Source organism: Ostrea edulis, chromosome 7 (genome assembly GCF_947568905.1).
Source record: "Ostrea edulis chromosome 7, xbOstEdul1.1, whole genome shotgun sequence".
Lineage (NCBI taxonomy): Eukaryota > Metazoa > Mollusca > Bivalvia > Ostreida > Ostreidae > Ostrea > Ostrea edulis.
In genome coordinates, this window is record NC_079170.1 from 11,743,237 (window position 1) to 11,761,649 (window position 18,413).

The 18,413-nt window shown below is 34.3% G+C and overlaps 1 protein-coding gene across 4 annotated transcripts; it reads left to right on the forward strand.

The window, feature by feature from the left end:
• Positions 1-4,462: 4,462 nt before the first annotated feature.
• LOC125672687 (uncharacterized) lies at positions 4,463-13,098 on the forward strand. Of its 4 annotated transcripts, XR_008796621.1 has the most exons (7): positions 4,471-4,595; positions 6,416-6,506; positions 6,833-6,894; positions 7,318-8,912; positions 10,010-10,124; positions 10,880-11,053; positions 11,424-13,098. XR_008796621.1 is itself a non-coding variant. In XM_056143321.1 (4 exons), exons 1-4 carry the CDS (start codon positions 4,565-4,567, stop codon positions 7,665-7,667), a joined length of 534 nt encoding a protein of 177 aa, XP_055999296.1. In that variant the 5' UTR covers positions 4,463-4,564; the 3' UTR covers positions 7,668-9,557. The 4 variants fall into 4 exon arrangements, 1 of the variants encoding a protein (XP_055999296.1); XR_007369066.2 differs by lacking the exon at positions 10,880-11,053 and having other exon boundaries at positions 4,463-4,595; positions 7,318-8,975; XR_007369064.2 differs by lacking the exon at positions 10,880-11,053 and having other exon boundaries at positions 4,463-4,595.
• The last annotated feature ends 5,315 nt before the right edge of the window (positions 13,099-18,413 follow it).

The following is an 18,413-nucleotide window of genomic DNA, read 5'->3' on the forward strand; positions in this document are numbered from 1 at the left end:
GTTTGCCCAACTATCTATTTTGTATTACTTGTGTCTGCAACCATGACTTTTCATTTCGTGGTTGTGTATTTCAACTTGAAATTCATAAGTGAAATGATGCATATATCTCGCAGAAAAAAATTGATAGAAAGCTAATTATTCGTAATTTGTTTACTTTTTTGGTATAGTCAGTCTTCCAATGTAGCATCCATAGAATATGGCAAGGTAAGAAGACTACGGTGGAAAATATTTACTATATTAATATCATTGGTGAGCTCTATACACCAAGATAATCAGAAACAACATAGGTCATGAAGGCAGATAAAAAGGTAATAGAAAGAATGCAAACTATTGTGTTGGTTTGGGTAAGAATACGGTGGGAAAATATTTACTAAAATATTGATGTTTGATGAGCCCTTGACACCAAGTTATTCAGAAACAGCAGAAATCATGAAGGCTGATGTAAAAGTCAAAGAAATAATGTAACTTTTGTGTATAAATGCTAGAATACCATAATCGGCACTAAAACATCAGGTACAGTCATAAAGAGAATGTGCCTTTTCCGAATTCTAAATATTCTAAAAATGTCTAAATATTCACAAAATTCTCCCCTATAGCTTGTAGGAGTTATGAGATTGATCACTGTTCGTTATCTTCACCTTGCATCTACTAGCTTTCAGTATTTTGTTTTAATGGAAAAAAAAAATGATTTCACTCGGAATAAAATGACAAGTCACATGATCCATTAAATTATTTCAATGAGAAGTTGGTTAAAATTGTGTAGATATGTTGATAGTGAATTCTCAAATAACGCTGAACCAATCATTACGTAAACGCAGAGTACTCTAGGGATCGTGTGAACGGATATTTCGTATTAAGACATTTCCTATGGATTTAAATGAATGACATTCTTCAAAAATTGCAACTTAATACTGCTGAGAGTTTTCTACTTACATATTTAAATATTTGTAAGTAGTGTCTATATTGCAGTGTGCAGAGGAGTAAATGGCTGTCACAGACAATATAAATTAAGTAGATTTCACTTACAATCTCTCTCTCTCTCTCTCTCTCTCTCTCTCTCTCTCTCTCTCTCTCTCTCTCTCTCTGTGTGTGTGTGTGTGTGTGTGTGTGTGTGTGTGTGTGTGTGTGTGTGTGTGTGTGTGTCTGTGTGTGATAAAATAATTGATATACCATGGTATTTTTGTTCTGAGCGTTAGGGTTAGGGTTCCTCTCAGTCGTGACAGAACAAAGTAGACAACATGCTTACATATTTGTTATTGTATATAATGTAAATCGTGTTGTCCGATGCTGTGTTACCAATAACGATAAGATGTCATTGTGATTTATTTGATATTTACTGTCAAATTACAAAAAAGATGAGAAGCCACTGGACAGAAATAACCATGCACTAGACGATCGAACATTATATTGAAGTGTTACCCGAAGTTCAACGTTTAGGGGCCATGTTCAACCTTTTGTAAAAGAAATACCAAATCATTATTTGTATTTGAATGAGAAGAAAATATTATGAGTTCGCTTTCTTGGAATTCCAAATAGACATAAAATGCATTTATACAAACATACATTGTAGCAAGCATGACAAAACATGATTGATAAATTAATCCATTTAACTGCATGAAAATTAGTGTACAACACACTAATGACTTGTGATCATGAGGCAGAGAAAGGAGTTTATATATTCATTCAGAAATTGTCACTTGTATCTCAAGTACAAGTAGTGCGGAAATACATTTAATAAAGTTAGCAGCACGTTTCCCTTGAGTTGAAGTACCATATGTCTTTTCTATATTTCTGTATTGCCATAAACACAAAGGCTGAATAAATATCTATCATATCTCCTAAGCTGCGTGAGCTGATATTTGAGTAAGCATGATACATACACGTAAGTTATCTATAACGTGTTAATGCAAGAATTAGACCGTGTGTATTATTCAATATTCACTGAATCTTTTCTATTATATTTCCGTTAAAATTGGTATTGCTTTCATCACACAGTGAATACATGTTTGTTGCAAAATAGTAGGGCCCGGTTCTTCAGTACCATCTGTCCGCGTAACCATTACAAAATATAGAACGATGTAAATATCAAAGGTTGCAGTGACTGTTCCGTTTAAAGGAACGAAATTACCAACGTTGAAATTTCAGCAATTAAATATAGTTCTTAATTTCAAAATATACATAAAATCAAGATACAACCAATAAAATGGTTTGCTTTGTTGTTTTATCGGAGGATTAAAGCAGCAAGATTTGCAGACAAAATTCTGTACAATGCTAGCTACAATGTAACTTTATCACCCAATAAATCAAGAACGAAAATGTTTTATTGTTTAATTAGCATGCCAATAATGGTATAGTAAAATAAAAATAACTAGACTATTAACAATCGTTAACCGATTTCCAATTTCGTGGATCATCCACGTTTTCAATATGAAAGGTGTAACATATGTTTGCTGTGGTCACAGTGACAATATTATTTGATACTGGTCACTTGCACGCACTTAATATCCCTGATTTTCGTCATCATCAATGAAGTATACACAATTGGAATGTATTCGGAATTGGCAACAGGTGTGCATAATAAAGTATTTCTCTGATAGAATATACATCGTCCGGCAATTAATCAGATTAACAAATTATGATCGTGATATATTTCTCTTTCTGTTTTAACGATACTTTTTCGAAGCATTGATTTTGATGTGATCAAATATTTTGAAGTAATCCATATCAGTTTGTTTGAATGTAAAACTTATACGGTACCAATTTTGATGCACCAGATGGCAATTTCGACAAATAATGTCTCTTCAGTGATGCTCAACCGAAATATTTGAAATCCGAAATAACTATGAAGTTCTAAATCTAAATATAGCCAAAAACAGCGTGCCAAAAAAGTGGAGCCAAATTCGTCCAAGGATAAGAGCTATGCACGAGGGAGATAATCCTTAATTTTCAAATGAATTTCTAAATTTTATAACAGCAATTAAATATACATCGGTATTTTCAAGCTAGTAACGAAGTACTTAGCTACTGGGCTGTAGAGACCCTCGGGGACTAACAGTCCACCAGCAGAGACCTCGACCCAGTTGTCATAATGTAAAACTTATACGGTACCAATTTTGATGCACCAGATGTATCAAAATTATCTGAATTTGTTTCATATCGAGAAATGACTGGGTTCATGTGATTTTCTCCCGTGTGTCCTGTATTGAGTGTCTATCATTTATTTGATGTTTGCTATGTTTATGGTGTTTATCTTCTACTTAGTGTTAGTATTTTCTTTAGTGTTTGTCAGTCTTTTATGTTGTTGTATTTGTGCTTTTTATGCCGGGAGCTCTATACGATTTCAGCTCAAAATTGTAATTTTGTTTAATTTCCACTTTTATTTTTTTCTGATATCTTTAACAGCAGGTTTTTATTTGAACCTGTGCAAAGTGAAGATGAAGAGAATTCAGCTATAGTTTTTATGGTGATATCAGAAATGCAAGAGGAAGAAGTAAAGCGTAGCATAATTCAATCAATCAAAAGCATGTTAAAAACCGGACATATTTAAGGAACAACGTACTTATCTGTATTATTTATTTATTGATTTAAAAAATATGTCCTTGCATGCAATCGTAATCTTAATTTTGTACTCGTTATAGGAGTTATGGAATTGATCAGTGTTCATTATCTTTATCTTTCCATTCTTTTCGTTTAAATATGTTCTCAAAACCTGTTAGACACATTCCTTAAAGGACATATCGCATGTTTCTAAACTTTTAATTCTTTTCAGGAACTTTTATTCTTTTAATGCCTAAAACTCCTTTAGTGTGTTTCGTATAAAATAAGTTGCGCAGTTTTCGAGTTTGAAAGAGATGTAATTCTAATCTTGCGATATGAATCTTGACTTCGATATTTCACGCGCCATTACGTGTGACATCATATGCGACCTCGAGCGAGAATATTTAAACGGAGTTGATAGACATTTTAAAAACATTGTATATTTATTCCATAAAATATCCAATGATCACGTTAACTACTTCTAAATGCGATTGTATTATGCGTTTTGTGATGTTTATGGTGTACTAGTTAGCTCTCAGTGGGAAGGATTTAGACTTATTTTTCAATTGTTTAAGGAAGGTATGAAGGAAAACACGCGGATTGTGTTTTCTTTGTCATAAAAACATTAGCGTTTTCTTTTGTTGTTTTACTGATACTAGCGTCACAGTCCTTGGCATGATGATGGTCCGTAAAAGCACAACACTTGAAGCAAATATGATGATCACGCAAGAAGCATTCAAAAAATAGACAAAACCCACGATTTAGTGTTTAAATATATATTCTCATACGAATCTTCATTTTGCATAACGCATAAAGATACGAGAATCCCTGAAACCATCCACTGCGTGTTTTATTTTGAGGAAGTATTCAGTTGTTAATTGTACTTTAAATTAAAACAAATGTATAATTTTCATCGATTGTTTTTAACGGAAATAAATGCAATAAAAATCATGCCACAGTTCATTTTACACAGTGGATTTGATTCAGAGAAGAGAAAGAGGAAAAGAGGAATTTAACATAGGTAGACATGGAACTGTTTTATTGTCATATTATTGCAGGTAAGGTTGAAATACCGTATTACAAATATTCCCACCAATGCACATGTTGGCAATCTGTAATTCAACACGGTTTAAACACACATTTGTATATAGATACATTATGAAAGGTCAAAAGATGAAGGTCTCATTTCCAAATAAAATAAAACAACTTTGAACAATTTAGATACCATTCCTTTATCAGTAGATTAGATGGCCTGGCGGTAAATTAGTAGATAATATGCTATTCCTATTGTCCGACAGTTGATGACTCCAACATATTTCAGATCGAAGGATCAAAGGTCGCAAAGGTTTCTACTATGTGTATGGCAATCATTATGCTATTTAAAGATCATTTTGAAGGGCACTTCATAATCAATAGAGGAACATGTGTATGTATATAACAGGATATTCATATGTGTATATGTGTAAAGATGAAATTATGCGGAGAACAGTCATCTTTCTATAATTTATTTGGACACACAGACACATGCATAACTATATAAGATGCATAGGTTTTTTATATGTTACATAAGCAAATATCACACATGAAACAAATATTAATAAGCTACATTGTCAACAAGAATGACACACCGATACACTGAATTGAGAAAAATTATTCCAGTGTTAGCGGGTCAAGAGGCGATGGTGTAGAGAGTTTGTACCGTGCTCGGATCGGGATGAAAATCAGTTATTTTTCCAAAATTATAAAATTCAGACAAAGATGGAGAGAAAACTTCCAAAACAACGTGATTGTGAAATGAAATAGTAGGGAGATAATGATTTGGAGTGATTAGATTAAAAATAGTTGATAATCTTAACCATAGTGGATTGCGATCTTCACACCATTTTATTTCTGTTGCTTAGATTTTAGTTTCCCGTCGGAACATTACTAATTTTTTTTTTTCAAAATGCGTCCTCTAATCTACGATTTCCAAATAATTATAACAAACTTTTGATGAATAGAGTTTTAAGTTTTGTATGAAACAAAGACCCAAGAACACTGAAGTCCTATTTTTGTCATCTGTTATAATTACTCTGGAACATGATATTTCATTGTGTATATACCTAGCTAAATTTATAAACAATATGAGGGGAAACGAGTGGCTTTCAATGCTACAAATATACAATTAGATAATATGCACCACATGTAATGTCTTCAATTTTAAAAATACAGGTAAAGAGTAAAGAAGTCATAGTTCCCTTTCTTGCCTACAGTTGTAACATTGTACTCTAAAATTGGTGTTCAGACAACATGAGTGTTGCATAAGATAAACATTTCTCTCTCTCTCTCTCTCTCTCTCTCTCTCTCTCTCTCGCCAAATTACAAAATAGCAAATAATGATCAGACAAATTAGAGTGTCACTATAATTATACGTGCCTGGTAAAGTTTCACTTTTTGTAGCATTTATGTCGGTATTTCACATCTACCGATTTCCTTAAAAACCCCGCCACATTGAATTATATTAATAGGTTAAGAATGATTCATTTTGATTGATAAGTGATATGTGTCTGCCTGTTATCACATCATAAGGCGATAATTCAGAACTTGTAGTACCGTTTATGTGTGCTTATTTTTGCTGAATTGATACAGTGTATTCAAGTGTATTTATCGTTGAATCAAGAGAACTACATGCTAGTGGCACTGTAATATGAAACATCCATTGATCCACAAGTATAGAGAAGTTCTCAAATCTGACTGTATCATATAAGACATTAGCTCAGATGTTGCTAAATTTTACACAACATATATGCAGTAACTGCTGCCATTCATATCAGTAAAGCAAGTGCATATTCTTTTGAAACAATGAAAAATATTCAGCCGATCTATTTATTTTTCATAGTTTGTACAATGTGTTTGGTCTTGGTCATGGAAGTGTCAATAGTCCACAGTTCAGAGTCTATGGTGCAATTGGCAACTGTGGGGAAGTATAGGTAAGTTAAAGAAGTATGCATCGCTCCTATTTTCACTTTCCATTCATCAGTTATATTCAGCTGAACCCAGTGAACATGTTTTCTATTACTGATTATAAAGAAAAGAGGTTTGATAATTTTTTTTATGTTTCCTTTTATATACCTATGGGCAGTTTCGCATATTTCAAATGGCATCAAAAAGAGGGGAAAAAAAACAATCTAAATCGTAGATGATGGTTGGTTGTGTGTTAAAGATAAGAAAAATAATCCAAATCAAAAGTCGGAATTGAAGAAAAAATTCAAACCCTGGACTTTAATCTCGACTGATTATCTCTACAAATTTGTAGCTTTCAATATTGCCAGAGAGCGAACTTTACAGCGGACACTGCGGATTGTGGCGGCTTATTTGGTGTGTAAAACGACTACATTGAATCTTTTTTTTTTCTTCAAACATTTACATTTCTTTACAGTTCAGCTAATATTATATAGGAAATTCGAGTTATAACATGCACCTCGCGATAACGTGATGTTAACCTAGCACACTTACAACATAAATTATCTTGTTTCAGAATTACAGTGGGCTACGTAGATTACGTATCATATGTTTTCCGTTGTATAATTAGATTTACCTACCTATGTACTTAGCTACCTAACTATGGTGAAAGCAAAGAATAAACGTTTAATATAATTACGATTAACACAGTGTTACCCCATACATCAAAGTGTTAATGCGTTACAATTATGAAGAGATGAGCTCAACATAACTTTATATATGTAAACTGAGTGTCAAGGAATATTGAAATGTAATTAATCAAACGATATATAATTCCAGCTAATGAATCACGAATCATGGAGACCTGCCGAAAGGAAAATTACAGTAACAGTTGTAATGTTTATACCAGCCCAGAAGATGACAGCATATTCTTTTGTATGACAAGTGGAAGAAGTTCACAATGTATTAACATTCGTTGTAATTCAACATTTAAACGGGAGACGGATTTCAATCCAATTGAAATAATTCACACCGACACATTAAGTACATCCTGTGTGTATAAATATTCTACGACGGAACCCAAGGAATGCGTCACCAACTCCAGTGATGAGGGTAATAGTCTCTCTGTCATCCTGAGCGTGCAAGTTTATCATAGCTGTATAGTAACTCAAAAATGCCATGTTAAGTAGATATTAACGAAAACAATATTTTTTTCCCAGAAATTAAATCATTTAAATTATTTAACAAGATCACGATTCAAACTAATAATAAAAATGACTTCCGTTGGAAATCATATATATTCGATATTTTATATACTAAACTGCTGTTCGTGTCAATATTATGCTTCAATATATAGAAACGCGTGTAAATACTGAAAGAAGTCATATAAATTTAAGCGGAAGTGAATGGCCTATGTTATTAGCAGCTTCCCTGACCGGAGTAATGTTTCCAGCATTATTTTCTTTTTGAGAGATTGGATTCGCAAACGCTGGTAATTTTTTTTAAATGAATATTGTAAAAGGTGTGCTCTGCTTTTAGAAATTAGAAATATTCTTTCAGATAAGGTTCACGAAAACAGAAAACTAATGTGATTATACTCCACATAAGCAAACTAGAAAGATCAAATTGACTGCAATTTTACAAAACCGAATGGGATTCAAGATACCTGCAACGAACAGAGTGGTTATTTCAATTGTTAAATAAGACGAAGATTATTCTGTTCAAGAGGGCAACCTCCTGATGACGTTGCTGTCGAATAAAATTTACGATATTTATTCGTAATGACGTCCATTGAGTTGCATTTCGTTGGCTAGGAACACTGCCTCTTATTAATCAAGATTATTTGAATTTATATCAAATAGTCAACTATTAATTTAGTACAAGTTTCTACCCGGGCTGCCGCCCTGGGCGCTCTTAACAATTATACAATTATAAAATTTAGAAATTAATTTCAAAATTAAGGAGGATATCTCCCTCATGCATAGCTCTGATCCTTGGACGAATTTGGCTCCAGTTTTTTTTGGCACTCTAGTTTTCCTGTTAGCTTTTACAAGTTGTTTGTCATTTCGAATTTCCAAAATTCCGGCTTCAGCACCACTGAAGAGACATTATTTGTCGAAATGTACATCTGGTGGATCAAAATTGGTACCGTATAACTTTAACACTACAATGGTTACCTTACGACTACGTTAGGGTACGACTATGCTACGGCACGAGCTAATTAACAACAAACAGTCCCCGGATGTCGCTCTCTTTTTCAAAATCCACCGAACAAGAAAGATATTTTTTCCCCAACCCACCACCCATTATATTATTAGGGCGTAATTCTACCATTTGCTTTGCTGCTTTCTTTTTTTTTTTTACATTGCAGAATACCACGTGACATGTCCATCCTAGCCGAGAAGAATGGAACGCAAGCCATATCATGCAAACACGTACTATGAATCCCATAGCTACCTTTCAATGCCTCAAACAGACTCTTGTCTAAACCATTTTTTGTAGGGGATATACATTTTTTTTTTTTTGCTTCTATGCGATAAATTAATTGCCATAGCTAACCCCAAAAACTAAGTACACCTTATTGTTTCAATTCAGGGTTTGGGGAGTGGGGGGATGCCGTAGTGTAGGCTTGGATCAAGTGGCCCTATAACCTGGTGGTCTCCCCACCCTGCTTACAAAGTGGGGGGGGGGGGGGGCGTGGCTCAAAGAAACAAGTGTGGAGTTGTGCAAATGTGGTAACAATCGTGGGTCATGGTCTGCCAGGCCTGGTCCCACCTCCACCTCGTTCAAGCGAGGGGAGGCCACAGTCTGGTAAATGGAAAACCAGGTGGCGCTGGAGACATGGAGAAGGGCGGTCCCACTTACACTGGTCCAGAACGCGGTAATCGTTCGGATCAGGCACTTGTGCTTCCACTCGGCCTCCTTTGTCCAGATACTGTCTTGGTACAATAGTACATGTATCTTCCTGTCGATTCAATATACTCGTATACCAGCGAACTCGAAAAAAAGACACCACTGACTCAAACTCAACAATAACAATGAACGGCGATCAATCAAAAATTCTATAAAGAATACAAAAATAAGAGAAGGCGAAGCACGATCCTTTACACACCAGAGGATCACATCCGCTTAAAATCGAATCATAATACAAACAAATTAGTTTCAAGTTAGGATTTTACTAATTCTATGGTCATTATGAGTTGCAAATACACCAACTAATGTTGTCAAATGCTGTTTTACATGTTTCAGAATAATCAGAATGTCGTTCTTCAAATACCGATTTTGTCTTTGAACTACCTTGTTTAACTGATCAAAATATAAGGTTCGCGGTGGGTGGACCTGTCAGCAGAGGATGCTTTCTCCTCCTCGACACCTTATTACACCTCTGCTGTTTTCAAGATCTCATGTTTCCCCTACTCTCAATTTTATATTGTTTATATTTATGATATGATCTCTCTTTGTAATATTCATATGTTCTGCACAATTGGATAATAGGTAAATGCATGACCTAATTAGCTTCACTTCGTTACAGGATCGCCAGCCACTCTATAACTTTTATACCTGTGCTGACTGATGACTCCCACGTTACCGATAAGGGATATATAAATGCGGTTTGTACGGACATTTCGAATTTACAAGAGGAAGAGGTAAATCCCAATATTATTAAAAGACAAAATCGAAATACCAGCAGTGAGTACAATGACAATGAAATGTCCATGCAGCTAAAAAAATAAACTGAATTTCCTCCAATGATTAAAATTCGTTTGGCCCACCATTTAATTCTTCATGTTTTATTGTAAGACGATTGGACAAACATCAATTCATGTTTCTTGACTTTGAAATACTTGCAGTCAAAGAAAACCAACGGAGTTATAGGCTTTAAAGACAATTTCTGTTTTAACTCCAGTCAGAACCAGGTGTTCTGTTCACCGCTAATTCGTCAAACATGTACCCAGTTACATATCTGTGTGTACTAGATTTTAGGGAAAATCGGAACATTTGTTTTATTTGATGTTTTAAGATACAGTAGCGCACTTGGTAAAATTTACATTATTTGCCTTACCTAATGCTCAGAGTGTAAAAAAATATATACTTGATCGAAACATTACCTTGTTACATAATACATGTTTTATCATTCCTCCGGCCACTGGATATTAAAGTCCCATGTTAAAATAAAATGTAGAATAGGAAGAAGGTGCATCATACAGTATACAAGTACGTCTTCCTCTATGGTTTGATTTAAATCTTTAATAGCCAAAGCACCGGATTCCTGAATAAAAACATTACAAAATCTGATTTATGCCATTTATTTTGACATCATATTTATTGTGCTAAATGGTAATCTGAAGAAATGAATTAGGATTTTTAAAAATGATCTGAACTCTTTAGATACTATATTTAGGGTGAAAGGTGAAGATAACGAACAGTGATCAATCTCATAACTCCTACAATACAAAATAGATAGTTGGGCAAACACGAACCCCTGGACACACCAGAGATGGGATCAGGTGCCTTGGAGGAGTAAGCATCCCCTGTTGACCGGTCACACCCGCCGTGAGCCCTATATCCTGATCAGGTAAACGGGTTTATCCGCAGTCGCAATCAGTGTGCCAAGAAAGGCTTAACAATCGGTATCAAACACGTCAGACAGCATTTGACCCAACGCGAGGTTGTATTGTCGAACTAGATCGTTATAACGACCATAGAGTTTGCGGAATGCTGACTTCAATCGAGACTGTTGAAATCCCTGTACCATCAACTTGTTTGTCAGTAGCTTACCTCGATTTAAAAACTGACTATACCCAGAAAAAGCTCTTGCATATCGAATCGGTTGAGATATATAAAGAGTGTAACGTATTGTTCACGTTTATTGAATATTTTACTGTGAATTTCTTTTTAATGAAGTTAAACTTTTCAACTTTGGTCTTTTCTATCTTTAATTTCAGCCCAGCAATCTTGATACCTCAACCAATTCAAACACTCCCGACCCAGGGGTGTATTCTGGTATCGATACGATTATACCCGATGTATACAATTATTCAAAGCCCGAAGAGGAACAGCAAAGTGATACTTATAGCTTTTTGAAAGGATCGGAAGGGAGGATGCTGAGGATGGGGAGAGCAGAAAATCTACAAAATGAAAAGACCTTAAACGATACGTTATTGACATCGGGTGAACAGTCACCCCTTACAGAACACCAAAGAGAAGACATGTAACAATTATACTTTTGTTTGGAGACTAGAATTGCCTTAAAAGGAATTTGAATGCTTGAAACAATGTTTACCTTATTCTGATGACATGTAGATATTTCTGTTTCTTTATTTATTTGCTAACGTCTATTGAATATTTTATTTACTCATAAGACATCAACAGCTACAGGTGTAGTACCACAGATTTAGACTTGCGCAGAATTACTAGGATGGTAACAATGGGGATTTGGTATATTATCAATGCTACATAGAACCTTACTTTTGATGTATGGTCCGAAAGACCCGCTACTGGAGCTCTTTCTTCTAAATGCCGAGTGTTTGGCATAGAGGCAGTTACTGCCAAAAACTTCCTGGTCACAAAGCAAACTCATTAACCATTTACTCATCTTTTAAACATGCAATGAAATACCTTGACAATCCTGATTTATAAAACATGTGAATTCTGATTAAAAAATGCAGCGACATCAGTATTTTAATTTATTTAACCCCTTCTCTACCGTACCGTGAAGAATTGGTATGAAACATGTCAGAAAGCTTTTGACCAAATCAAAGTGTTTGCAAATTATATCGTTCTAACAAACACAATAATGTCTAAATTTGCACCTGATCCCACAACTGGTATGTCCAGGGGTCCGTTTTTAGGATTACGTGCATTTATGATATTGAAGATGTGTCAATGCTGCATTGAGATTATTACTGAGAATCTAAGAAAATCACCACCTTGCTATTTAGGATATATTTTACGGATCTCATTATACTAAAAGATGTTTTCTCGATAAACATGAAATAAGACATGCGTATCAAGCGGTATCCAATCCCATTGCCCTTCAAGCTTGATAGAGATGAATTTGTCATTTTTTATGCATTTCCAGTTTTGAAAAAACGAGGCGTTAGTCCTTGATATAGTTTGGACCCTTATAAAATAATGCATATGGTGAACCCATTTCCCTTGGATTTTGTTAAACCTGTGCATTTATCTGATGCTAGGCTTTCCCTATCGATATAATTCATACCCGTTTAAAATAATGTATACATGGTTATACGAAAATGTCTTTCAAACTTGTGAGACTCTCTATTGGTTCAGACTTTAAGAAGGGGCTGTGATAGGTATACAGAAAAATGCATTAAATCACACTCGACTTTTTAGTCTGTATATTGCATGCACCCTTTTAGGGGGTCATAGTCAAACTAGGCTTGATATAAATGTTTGTTCTTTTGTATCTGTTAGTTGGTGTTTATATAGCTAAAGCGATGTTCGCTTTGTCTCATTTTTTAAAAGAGAGCTACAAAGGACTCTGTAAACATTGGATGATATTAGCTTACTCAACATGTCTAAAAACATCAATGAAAATATTAATTCCTGTTTGCCTTTTACCAGAATGCTATGAAAATTAAATTATTATGTATTTGATTGGAGAATTAATTTAGCTATATTTGATGCAAGTGAAAAGTACTTCAACAAGGGGGAAAATAAAATAAATATTTGCTTGAAAGAGCTAGGTACGTTTGCAATCATATATGTAAGTAGACCCTGCAACATGCTTCAAAAATGAAGAACAATTATGAATACAAATCATGGATATATATGAAGTTGATGATCCCAAGTATTTATATATGCAAACATATCGGAAGAGATAGATGTCTTGTCATTTTCAGTACTCTTCAAACTTAATCGCAATCCGGAAAATGGACGATTTTCTTCACTTTTTCTACCTTTTCTACCTGCATCGGCCACAAAAAGCAGTAAACTAGAATTACATTATCTTCAAAAGAAGTAATTATGCATGTTCCGTTCTGGCCGTAGGCTGTGGTCAATCGCTTTTTGAAATCTAATCAGGCGTCTGACTTTAAAGTTTGTACGCGTACATGTAGCAACAAATTGTACAGTGATATAAGAAAATTACTCGCAGCTTAAAATGTACTTGTTATTGTTTTAGCAACCACAATTACATTCTAATTTTGAACAAATCCAGTTCGAGTCATTGAAATGCAGACGGCAACTGGGCCGAATCAAATACAGCAGGTCGGCTATGATGCACAGTTGTAGATTAAATCTTGTCTTAATTTCTATAAATGTGTACAAATAAAATGTTTCTGTCGCTGATTAAATCCTAAATATGCAATAATAATGTCAAAATAAAGATAGATTGGTTAATCCAACATTTTAATACATATCATCTAAAAATAGTATCGAGCCTTGTTTACATTAACAACATACAGTACGGACCAAAACAAATTCTATGCATTTGATAGATTTCAAACGAGCCGTTCCAAGCAAAACAGTTTTAAAACCTCATAGTTAAAAATGTGACGTCATTTTTGCATATTTTTAAAGAAAGACGTCATGGCTACCAATCAGAAGTAACTGTCAATTTGATAGAATGGTCAAGTCTTCTCTTGGGTTCATGAATAATTGTTTAGCAACGTTTAGACCTTACAGCTAAGTCAAAAATTTAATAACATCTGTATATTTATGTATTTTATACTGGAAATTAGCATTAGCATCAAGAGTTATAAATCTACTTAAAATATTATAAATATATACTTGATGAGTAATATCTAGATCTATACAGGAATGTAACATCTTTTTTCAAACAAAAGAAATTAGAAAATGGGGGAGTTGGTAAAATATATATTATTTTGAATTCATTGATCATACTCCCAATATTGTTTGTAAAATGTGCTAATATCATAGATAAGCGGTGAGCATTTGGTTATGTCTGTAAACTTCACGTAGAGCATATTTAACTTAATATGAGAATCAATAATCCGAGTATTTCTTTTTCTAATTATGAGATATGATAGAGAGAAATATTTTCAAGTATCCATCATGATGATGGGAAAGAAAGACAGACATTTTCAGAGACACAAAAACAGAGAGAAACTCTATTAGGATTTGGTCCTAAATATTTGGGATAAGATAAAAAAAAAAAGCCCAATGTTTGATAAAAATCTTCTTGATGTTATTTGCTGTTTTTTGTTAGAAACAACGCTATATTTAATCAACGCTTACAAGAAAACAAGGGACAAAGGACAAAAATTAATGTGTTCTGCCAATGACATATTGTGGATATCTTATGCATTTTATTTGATCAAATTTGTAAACAGGGCATATTTTTGCTCCTTTACTTATCTATCTCTTTATTTATTGTCTTGGGTTTGATTTATTATGCATTTAATTAATGTCGTTTGTATCAGCGTTGGTATCAATGAATCCTTCACGTTATATTGAACAGCCACGGAGTGATTGCTTAGATAATATATGACCAAAACCGAATATAGGTAAACAATTACAGATATATATCGGGATTTATATGTAATTAGAGGGAAACAGACTGCTTAATCAAATAAGCCATGAAAGAATAAGATAGTGAACAGTGACCAATCATATATATCCTATAACCAATACAAGATAGAGAGTTGAGGAAAAACAGACCCCTGGGTATACCATGGATGAAATCAGGTACCTTGAAGGAGTAAGCACCCCCTGTCGATGGGTCACACACGCCGTGGGCCATATATTTCTATCAGTAAACGTGATTATCAGTATGACTGAAACACAACTGGAAAATTAGCAAAAAAGACAAGAGTAGACTTTGAAATATCCACACAATGGGCATTAAAATCATATGACGCATTGGTGGAAATATTTGGAAGACTGCTCATTGAACGTTCACTGAATTGTCATTGAAACGTGACTGAATGGTCACTGAAACTCGACTGAACGAACGCTGAGATAACTGAAGCATCACTGACTTGTCACTGAAATGTTCTTGTCATTCACTTCAAATTAGTAACTGAAAGGTGACTAAAAGTACTTTATCGGTTATGATAAAGATATCATTCAGATGCCCTTAAGTTTACCAAAAGAGAAAATTCCATCCTGTGATTCAAAGTTACGACCAGAAAATCATGTTGACTGTAAATTTGTAGCTTTGGATATTGCCGGACATTGAACTTCACAACGGACAATGGGGACTGTGCTGGTCTTAATGGTATGTAAAACAATCACATAACGATTTTTTTTTAAATTGCCGGCTCATGTTAAGCACATCGCGTTAACATGGCATTAGCGTAGTCCATTTACTATACAAGTTATCTTGTTTCAGACTAATACAGTCGGTGAGCTAATTGCACCCGACGCAAATTTCGTACCACAATTTTGCTGCCTAATTAGGCCTACATACCTACTTACGTATCTACATACCTACTTACGTATCTACATACCTACTTACGTATCTACATACCTACTGGTCAATGGAAAACAAAACAGAAAAGTTTGATATCAATAAAAAATAACACAGTATTAATCATATACTTAAGTTTGGATGTGTTATTATTATGTGAAAATTAGCTGATTTTTTTTTCATATATAAGTGAACTGATTTGCTAGAAAGATTAATTATAATTAATCACAAAATATAATTATAATTCCAGGTACTGTATTCAGAATCATGGAAACCTGCCGAAAGGAAAATTACAGTAGCAGTTGTAATGTTCATACCAGCCCGGAAAATGATAGTATATTCTTTTGTGTGAAAACTGATGGAAGTTCACAATGTATTAACATTCGGTGTAATTCAACATTTAAAAGGTTAACGGATTCCAATGAAGTGGAAACCATTTACTACGATACAATAAGTCCAACTTGTGTGTATAAGTTTGCAGCGACAGAACCCAAGGATTCCATCACCAAGTCAAATAATGAAGGTGCCACACTTTTTAGTATCTTGTACATTAAAGTTTTTCGTAACTATATATATATCTTTAATTGTCATTTTGATAAATAATAACGATACTGGTGTTTTTGAAACATAATAACACACGTAACATCAGAATGTAAAAAAATTCAGGTCAATAATAAAATTAATAGAACTGACTGGTTTTCGGTCTGTCTCGCATAATAACGGTATCCCATCCTTCCATATACAAAGAGAAGGACAGAGAGAGAGAGAGAGAGAGAGAGAGAGAGAGAGAGAGAGAGAGAGACGGACAGACAGTGAGTCATACAGACAGCAAAACGAGGACGAGAAAGATAGAGAAAGAAACATGCGATATTGCTTACAGAAGAATACATAAAAATCAAGTTGAAGTAGATGACTTATGTTATCAACAGTTTTCCTGGCTGGAGTAATGATTTTCAGCATATATTTCTACATAAAATATTGGATTCGTAAACTTTGGCAACTCTTTAGAATGAATATTTTAAAATGTATTTTCTATTTCAATTTTATCGTTAAATTTATGCTTTTAGAATTTTTTTTTTCCAGAGAAGGTTCACGAAGGCAGAATACAGGTGTACTTCTACTCCATCTAAGCATGGGAAGCCGAAATCAACCCAACTTCTAGTCCATATTTCCGCTATAAACATAGTGGTTCTTCCATTTTCCCAATAAGACGACGAATGTTCTAAAACCAATGCTAAACGTCTAATGACGTTGCCTTTAGTTAACTTCTTCGATTCAGCCTTAATGTCGCACATTGAGTGACATCTAGTTGACAAGAACACTGTCTCTTATTTCTTTTCATATGCCCTGTTTTATATATATTGTCATCACCTTTTACTATGACGTTTGACCTCCTGTTGCAAGACAGATATGTTTATCGGAAGACAAATATGTTTAATACTTTCTTATTTCTGGAGAGAAAATGTGCCAAATAAGATCCCGTCAAGGATTAAAAAGAGGTAAGCATACGCAACGTGCACAGGACGAGCAGTGGTTTCAGTCCCAGCGTTTGTAGCCCGATCATCGAATACAATGGACCACCTCCTAATATTGTGAGTATTTACTGCCACATCAGCATGACTCAGCACTCTCTTTAAAGATCTCAACATTTTCAAATTGCTTCACTTCTCCATGAACAACTAATAATTAGGGTATTTTCCATGACATGTCTTGATTTCTACTTGCAATAGGGCGAACAAACATATTTCTTTTTACTTTTTTTCTTTAATATTGATAACATTTGATTTGAAACCTCAGAACCTGCATGAAATCCACTAGCTGTCACTTGGTCACTTCCGGGCCATCTCATCTACCAAAAGTGTGGATACAATCAAGGCGACGATGCTTCATTTCCCCTTCAAACGCGTGTATGCATACCCTACTTGGACATGGATTACAAGTATAATCAATTAAATGCTAATCATTTGGAGTTTTAAACTACTGTCTAATTTTCACACACGACCACATTTTACAGTAATTCAAAGGTTCTTGGTTTTAATTGTCTGGAACCCCTATCCTAACAAATTGAATGAATGACGCCTGCTACTCATTTTGCGATTATTTCGTCTATAATGTTGTATCAGCCAATACTTTGATCACTCTGCACTATCTCTTTACAAAGAAAATTAATCATCTCTACATTTTATCAGAGTGGGATAGTCCTATCGTTATTCAAATGCAGTACATTTGAGAGAGAGAGAGAGAGAGAGAGAGAGAGAGAGAGAGTTTTCTTCATATATTGTATAAAATTTTATATCACTCTATCAACGTAAATTTTGATTCCCTGTTTATGTTGGTTGCCACCAAACATTTGCTAATGTTTGTGGTTTCTGGTTGTGTACTAAATAAAGGAAAACACTGTGTTCAGAGTACATGACATCATGCCGTTCATTACTAATAAATTTTGATAATTATTGGTTTTTACTGTCATAAATACAATGGGAGGGTTTCATAAATCTTGCTTCTTCCGGTACCAAATCTCTTGGCACTCGAGAAAAGT

Excerpts from the sequence above, each read along its gene's own strand:
- LOC125672687 (XM_056143321.1), top strand. The coding sequence starts at position 4,565 with ATGGAACTGTTTTATTGTCATATTATTGCAG. Across the intron at positions 4,596-6,415 it reads TTATTGTCATATTATTGCAG|TTTGTACAATGTGTTTGGTC; the intron begins GTAAGGTTGAAA and ends TATTTTTCATAG. Across the intron at positions 6,895-7,317 it reads GGATTGTGGCGGCTTATTTG|CTAATGAATCACGAATCATG; the intron begins GTGTGTAAAACG and ends ATATAATTCCAG.